This window comes from Ananas comosus, linkage group 17 (genome assembly GCF_001540865.1).
Source record: "Ananas comosus cultivar F153 linkage group 17, ASM154086v1, whole genome shotgun sequence".
In the NCBI taxonomy this organism is placed as follows: Eukaryota; Viridiplantae; Streptophyta; class Magnoliopsida; order Poales; family Bromeliaceae; genus Ananas; species Ananas comosus.
The window spans coordinates 68,628-76,794 of NC_033637.1; the positions used below are offsets into that span (position 1 = coordinate 68,628).

The 8,167-nt window shown below is 42.8% G+C and overlaps 2 protein-coding genes across 2 annotated transcripts; both read left to right on the top strand.

Moving 5' to 3' along the window:
* On the top strand, positions 1,072-6,352 carry LOC109723108 (AT-hook motif nuclear-localized protein 1-like). Its single transcript, XM_020251327.1, has 5 exons — positions 1,072-2,303; positions 2,946-3,013; positions 3,128-3,259; positions 4,653-4,814; positions 5,661-6,352. Exons 1-5 carry the CDS (start codon positions 1,736-1,738, stop codon positions 5,991-5,993), a joined length of 1,263 nt encoding a protein of 420 aa, XP_020106916.1. The 5' UTR covers positions 1,072-1,735; the 3' UTR covers positions 5,994-6,352.
* On the top strand, positions 6,989-7,899 carry LOC109723109. The gene has a single exon (XM_020251328.1). The coding sequence runs from the start codon at positions 7,155-7,157 to the stop codon at positions 7,653-7,655; it is 501 nt and encodes a 166-aa protein (XP_020106917.1). The 5' UTR covers positions 6,989-7,154; the 3' UTR covers positions 7,656-7,899.

The following is an 8,167-nucleotide window of genomic DNA, read 5'->3' on the forward strand; positions in this document are numbered from 1 at the left end:
AATTGTTAGGACCTAAGTTAAGAAGAACTAAATTATGCCATCAAGGATTGTCCACACATTTTTACCTATTCTTAAATTCTCACCGTAATAGTTATTATCAAATTACTAATTTAAAATTGAAAACATTTTTTTGCCCACTAACAAAAGTTTTTATAAGTGTTCATACCATTTAATGCATCATTTTTTTATCAGAATTTTATGTCTTTATTATTTTTTCTAAAAATAATACTATTCTTCTTTTATGTTATATAAGCAATGCTAATAATTCATTCAAAAATAAATATAAATAGCCGGCCGTATGTAAAGCAAGTGGCAAAAAATTTAAAGGTCAATATTCAATGTTTCAAATTCGAAACTTAATTGCTTTATGTTGCAAGCTAGATTTATATTTAAAAACTATAAGTAAAATAAATAGTATACTATTTTTCTTTCATAAAAAAAAGAAGTGAACGTAAATATGACAGTCTCACCGTCAAGGCGCCGAAGGATTCATTATTTGTACTAGTTTATCACACTTTGTTATGCCAAAATTTATTAAGAAAAATTAAGTAAATATAAGATTTGCACTCAAATTGTGACTGCACATTAATAAAAAAATTTTATGCCGATATATTGGTAAAATACTTAATAAACTAACTCTTTATTTGATTTCGGACTCCATTAAAACGGAAAAGGAAATGTTTTTTTTTTTTTTTTTTTTTTCTCTTTTCCCTTCTCAAAACTTTTGAGTGTATGTATATTTATGTCCATTTATATATATTTATGGTTGTACGATCATGGGTTTGAGTTTCAAAACTTTAAGCAAAGACAGAGAAACAAGCTGTCAAACCCCTACTACCTAATAAATGTTACTTTCATCCCATTAATTTACAGGCCCTTGTTATTTATTTTCTGTTTCATTTACCTATATTTCGTCTCGGTAATTGCCACGGAATTTAATTACAGGAAAAGGATATTTAGCGGAAGAATTGGCCAGTTGGCGTCCATCCATCTATTTATTTGAGTAATGATAATAATTTTTTACTGCCGGGGGTCCTCGTTGCAGCTTCAAGCTGATCGGCTGTTATTCACGGAATCTGCTCTCCTCTTCTTTTTTTTGCTGTTTATTATTATTATTATTATTATTATTATTTTTAACATTAGTAAAGGAGGAGCCTCGTCATCGTGCGACTATATTATATCTGTGGGAGGGTAATTTTGGGGGAAAGGAGGGGCGTATATGTCAGCTGAAAAGAGAGGAAGTAGAACAGTAGAAAGAACGAGTCGGGCAGGTTGAGAGGAGGAAGAGGAACCCGCTCTTTCGTAATTTTCTTTGTTAGTTGTCTCCTCCTCCGTCCCGGTGGCGGCGGCAGCAGCAGCAGCAGCAGCAGCAGCACGAAGAGTCTCTAAGAGAGAGAGAGAGAGAGAGAGAGAGAGAGAGAGAGAAGCGAGCGGAGCGAAAGAATGGAGATGTCTCTTTTATCCTCTTTTCCATTTTGAGGGAGACTCGTCTGTTAGCTCGTTACCTCAGCAACCCAATTCTCACGATCCCACCCATCGTAGCCCACGAGTTCGCTCCCTCTTGTTGTTTTTTTTTTTAAAAAAAAAAATTTAAATTTTTATTTGCCCTTTTTTTCGTTGGGTGATGACCAGTGAAGTGGTTCAGCTCGGTCCTGCTCTTCATTCTAATTAGTATACATTATAGAGGACGGCGTAGTTGCTTCTCTCTTCTCTCTTCTCTATAATCTATATATGCATGGAAGGGAGGGAGAGCGTGGTGATGATGTCGGGGCCCGAAGGTGGCGGCAGCGGAGCTAAAGCAGCAGCAGCAGCAGCAGCAGTAGGTGACGCCGGAGGAGGAGCGACGAAGGAGTCAGCATCCTCGACTCCCTCGCCGTCTCCGTCTCCCACCCCGTCCCCATCCCCGCAAGCAGCAGCTCCCGCCGAGGTTAGTGGTGGCGGCGGTATTGGTGTTGGTGTTGGTGTTGGGAGCGGAGGAGCGGGAGTTCCCGCGGCCGCTCCAATACCGTGGCCTGCCACGGGTGTGGGCGTGGGCGGTATGGGTATCTACGAGGAGCTGGCGAGAAAGAAGAGGGGGAGGCCGAAGAAGTACGCGCCGGACGAGATGGAGGTGGATATGGAGATGGAGATGGAGACGGAGACTGAGACGGAGATGGGAATGGGAATGGGAATGGGGCTGGCGCTGTCCCCCTCCTCCGCACCCTCCTCTTTCGCCCTCGTCCATCACTCCTCCCACTTGTCAGCCAAACGGAGTAGAGGGCGGCCACGCGGCTCCGGCAGACGCCAGCTCCTCGCCACTCTTGGTCTGTCCGCCTTCTTCTTCCTTCTTTCTCCTGCTACTCCTCCTCATCCTGACCTTCGCCGCCCGCACTTTTTCTTCTTTCTTCCTTTCGGAAATGAATATTTTTTTTCGTTTTCACTTTTTTTATTTTTTCTTTTTTTTTGTTCGGGACGCGGGATTTATATATTGAAGACTGTTCTAAGCTGGTCTCTGCTTAGTGGCTTCACTGTGGCAGTGTGGCCTCCTACTTGATCTATATATTCCTAGGATAAGGATACAAAAAAAAAAGAAAAAAGAAAAAAGAAAAAAGAAAAAATAAAAGAAAATATAAATAGAAGAAAGTGTCCTTTTTTCCCCTTAATTACTCGTACGGTGGCTCTAGATCTCACTTACATATATAGCCCGGCCAAAGCAGCTCCCATGAGGCTTTGTTTGAACTCCTACTTTGAGGTGTTCTCGGTCCTGGTAGTTGTTGGACAAAACCTGTCACCGCTTCTTTGCTAGGTGACTTAGGAAAACGATTTGCGTCGAGTGTTCTCTTATGTCTTCTTCCTCGACCCGACTCCCAACAACACATGCCTTAGTGGGCTCCAACATGTATTTCTGTCCGGCTAACATGTATACTTATTCTCTTTTGACATTATTGAGCTTTCAATTTGTGAAGGTGAGTGGTTTGCATTCTCCGCCGGAGGGAGTTTTACACCACATGTTGTAACCATAGCTACGGGGGAGGTAAATCTGCTGCTAATACTTCCATTCTGAACTTCTTAATACATACATACTGCTTTTATTATAGCACTGCATTTTTTGATTACATGTTGCTGACTTAACGTTGTTCCATTCTAGGATGTTGCGGCACGTATACTGTCCTTCTCCCAAAAGGGCCCACGAGCTATTTGCATTCTTTCTGCAAATGGGGCTATTTCGAATGTCACCTTACGCCAGCCAGGTTCTTCTGGTGGCACCTTGACTTACGAGGCATGAACTGCTGCCTCCCTCAATAAATCTCGTATACTGCCTAAAGCTTTTAGTTTTGCATGTACTGATCAGATTGACTTTCTCAATCAGATAGCTTGTTTCATTGATGTATGATTTTTTTTTTTTTTTAAATTTTCTTCCGCTCCTTCGGACAATGAAACATTTCAGCTCCTAAAGGAGCTTGTGATTCTAATGGTGCCTGTTTCTTGCCTTCCACTGGCTGTATTTTCAACATCAAAATGCTATAGATTATATTCGTAGTTTAGAATTTTATGTATGAAATTTGTACAAGCATGCTATGTTAGTTTTCGTATAAATCGAAGTGCATTTAGTCATGACGCACAGAGATAATGTTTATCTTTTCGAGATGTTTCCAAGGAACTACTGTGAAATCCAACAAAATTCAACTGTTACTAGCTTTGTTGTCTAAATTATAGGGTAGGGTTGAGAACTGCTTGGATTAGTGCACCACATCAGCTAGTAAGCAACAAAATAACATATATCAGCCAATAGGTAGCAAGAATGTGTTTCTTTCAATTTAGTGTGTTTTGTTAACAGCCTACGTTTTACTAATCAATTTGTTTCCATGTTGATGTTTTTCCAGTTAAAATTGCTAGTCACCTCTATTTTCCCACTCTGTTGTTAAGTGAGCAGCTAAATTCTTGCAGAGGAAATTTTACTTAGCTCGCCATCCTATTTCTTCATATTTACTCGAAACTCGCTTTTGTGTTCCTACCTACATAGAGATTTATAGTAGGGTTTTCGCCTCTCCTTTCTAGAAGATATTGCGAACAACCAAAAGTTTGCTGAACTCTTTTCTCTATATTGATTGCTTCTTTTATTCTTCAACACAATGATTTTAGAAGACAAAAAATTACTTAGAGCTGTGCTATATACGTCCTAGTTACTTAATGGACCATTTCACGGTGTATATGTCGTCCAAGATTTTTTGCAGGAAAATGTTGAAGAGTGATGAACTGGAGAAGCAATTGATAGCCTATATTTTGAATACCTCAGTTTGCAAGTCGCGTTTTACAAAAAGGGTTTATCAAGGGGCTTGCAGTGAAACCAAAAAAGCTCAAGGGGCTTGCGGTGAAGCCAAAAAAGCTCAAGGGGCTTGCAATGAAACCAAAAAGCTATATTGTGGTTAAAAGATTACCTACGGGATCAATAAGATGTCTATTATTTTAAGGGCTACATAGTCAAAATTAAACCCTTTTTTTTGGTAGAACAAGTCGGTAGTGGTGTATTCAACAGTTAATTAACTGATCCATTAACTGTTCTTTCGGCAATACATAATCCAACAGCTTTTAGTTGTCCACTCATTTTCTTTTCATTTCTTTAGGTTTGTTGTCCTCGGTTTGGTGCTTCATTTGTACCATTTTTAATGCAGGGACGTTTTGAGATTTTATCGTTGTCGGGGTCCTTCGCGATCAGTGAGAATGGTGGTGTTCGCAGCAGAACTGGTGGTATTAGTGTCTCACTTGCTGGACCTGATGGACGTGTCGTTGGTGGGGGAGTTGCTGGGTTGTTGCTTGCGGCTAGTCCAATTCAGGTAACAGTAGAATGTGCTCCTTCATACAGAAATGTTTAAGGCTATTGGTCAATTCTGAACGGCACATCAATTGACCCTGAAAATTTCTTGCATTGCATTTGCATGTATTTACGTTTAGGTTTGTTTAGCCATATTTGCATATATTTGCAGATATGTCATGAGAACCCCTTTTTCCGCTTGACACTTATACGTTAATAATAATCTACAAACAGATGCATCTGTTGTATAGGTTTTTTTCGGTTCTAGCTATGCATTTAAGAAAATCATAGGTGTAGATCAGCTTGATCACTGCACGCGTCTTGTTAGAAAACACATGCATTCTACTTCCCTGCTATCGTTTGTTTGGGTCCACCTCTTTAGTGAGACCCTGTTTGCATAAGTTAATTGGTGATAGTGATACTTGTGATGGATGAGGACCTTTTCTTATTTAACTTTGGTAATTTGATGTAAGATTACTCATGATTTCATTGGATGCCACTAACAGGATGATTTATCATAATGTGGAAAATTGAACTTCATTTCCTTCTTACTTTTAGACATATTTTCCATGCCATTCAAAAACCAATTATCAAATGCCCCTTGAGCAAATACGAAGAGTTTAAGTTAGATAAGTTATTCTAACATCTAGAAAGGCCCTAAGAATAAGAAACGCATGCCAAAGTAATTCTCATCTATGGGAATCTGCAATATCGGGGGCTAATCCTCACATTATTGACGCTAATTAGCCATCATCTGATCCTAGAAGGAAAGGGAGATAACTTATGATGAGTTGATGTAAGCACTATATGCAGCATGTTTTGAGTAACTATGGTATTTAATCCTGTACTATCTTACATACTTTAACAGATTGTTGTGGGGAGTTTCCTGCCCAATGTATTCAAGGAGCATAAAAGAAGGGCTAACCAGGAATCAACTTTCTCTCCAGTTCCAGCTAGTGGTGGTGTATTAACATCTGCAAAGCCTATATCTCAAGCAACTCCTCCCGATGATGGCTGTAAGAACCTGACGTCAAGTCTACCTGCAGGCCAAGTATGTGGAGGTGCCGAGAACAGCAGCATGACCGACCGACCACCGAACCCAAACCCAACTCCTTTCAAGGTGGCGGGCTGGCCTGCCGACCTGCAGTCGGCAGAGCACAAGCCTTCCCCTGATATTAATGTATGCTTATCTGGGGAATAGGCGTTTACCGAGATAGAACTTTCTGTAGGTGTCTGTCTGACTTTATCATGACTGATCTAACCCGTTGAATATGTGATAGCTTCTCTGTTGGTAGTTCGGAGCAATGAGTTGAGGACACTCCTCAAGGGTCTAAAATCTGATCATCTAATTATTGGGCTGCTTAGGTGGTCGCGTAGTTCTGATTTGGTATCTGTAACAGTAGACCTTTAACACCTGCGGGGTTTAATTTCTGTTTTTACGGTCGTAATTGTGATATTCTCTCTGCTTGTTATCTAATGACTAGTGATGACTACTCTTGTCGGAGGGGCCTAGTGTTTTATGAATGGGGCTTCTACTCTAGAGGGGAAAGCTTTGTGAGCGGAACGAATTTGAATGTCTTTAATGTGAATTTGAGTTGATTTCATCGTGATGTTTGCAGGGATCAATCTCTGCTTTATTTTTCATTATCGACTAAAGCTCTACTAGTTGAATGACTTTATAATTTTTCTGGCATTGAGCGTCAGCGTGGGCATGTAAAAATTAGGCCACTGGATCAGCCATAATTATGGCTTGCCTTTTATTATTTCACTGCATGCGGTGGATCTAAGTAAATAATCAGAGAACATAGTCACAGAGATGGGCTGCGTAATTTTTATTTAATTATGTGCCTGTCATCTTTTATAGCACTCCAAAGATGTTGAAATGTAGCAGTGCCAGCATTTTAGACCGAGTTAGTCGTTGAGCATAGAGGTATGCTTGTATCCCAAGCGACGGCAAATGGGAAAGTTGGGAAGGTACGCGAGACAGGATATCGTAAAATCTTTGGACTCCCCCGGAGACAAGGGACGGATTTTGGCCACCGAACAAAATGACAGAATTGTTGAGAAGATAAATTCCGGGACTGAAAGATGGGACCGACGCACCAAGGTCCATGGCCCACCAGTGGAAAGAGAGACCACACGTGGCACGAGGCGAGGACGTGCCGAACCCTTCTACCACCTTCCGGTCGTCTCCAAACGCCAGCAGCCAAGCCACTCTTTAAATTCCTCTCCACTGCCAAGAGAGGGAGGTGTGGTAGGAGGAATTCGAGATCGAGATCCAGAGCGAGATCGAGACTTTGAAATCCAAGTCCTAAGTCCATATCTATATTCATATCGATATTGAGCTAGCTAGTTGTGATCGATGGAGACGAGGGCGGTGCGCAGGGACGAGGAAGGGAAGAAGAAAGCGGAGAGGGTGGTGGTGGCGGCCGTGCCGAGGACGCGGAAGCCGGAGACGATGCGCTACGTGGAGAAGAAACTGGTGGACAAGGGCCTCCAGCGCATGGACCGCCACCCTGTCGACGGCCTCGGCGGCCTCGGCGCCCCTCCCCCCAAGTCCGGCCACGGCGGCAAGTTCACCTGGGAGGGCCCCGAAGACCCCGCCGAAGCCGAGCTCGACCCCGCCCCGCCCGCCCTCGACCCCCGCGACCCCAACTACGACGACGACCAGGAACAGCTCGAGAAGGGGCGGGGACGAAGAGGCGGAGGCGGAGGCGGAGGCGGGGCGGCTGAAGACGACGACGACGACGACGAGGCCGCGGAGGAGAAGATCGTGGGGGAGGTGGAGGTGGCCAAAGTGGCGGAGGCGAGGGAAGGGGTCTCCAGGATCGAAATACTACCACCTCTGCAGCTGCAGCCCTGAGTAGTGAACGCCCACCCTCTTCCTGTCTTTGTGCTTTTGTTCTGCATCTGCGGTCTGCTTCTGAATCTGAATCTGATGATGATGAATAAAGGGTGGTGCTGCTGACTAAGCTTGATTAATAATTACATTTTACTTAGCATATAATTTTAGCTGATGTAAATTCTCATGCATGACATGCCTTGCATGTACGAAATTTAACCTTGTACGAGGCGTAGGTGCTAATGTTTCTGGCTGTTTCTTTGCACATGAGAACCGCGCTGCCACGATCTCCAACTATTTTCCCTCCAAATGATTAACTGATTACTGGAGTAACCTCCAATGTCCGAGTAAACATGGCGCGGAGAGCTGTGCATAGTTCTTTCTTCTTCGTTAAAATCTCCGCTCCACAGCTGCAACTGCAATTAGGAGTCGTTTAGTACCTTAGTAGAGCATGTAGAGGAGTAGTTAGGGATGTAAAACGAGCAAGCACCCTGTGGGAGGCCCGGCCCGGCAGGGCTTCGGGCTGGTTGCAG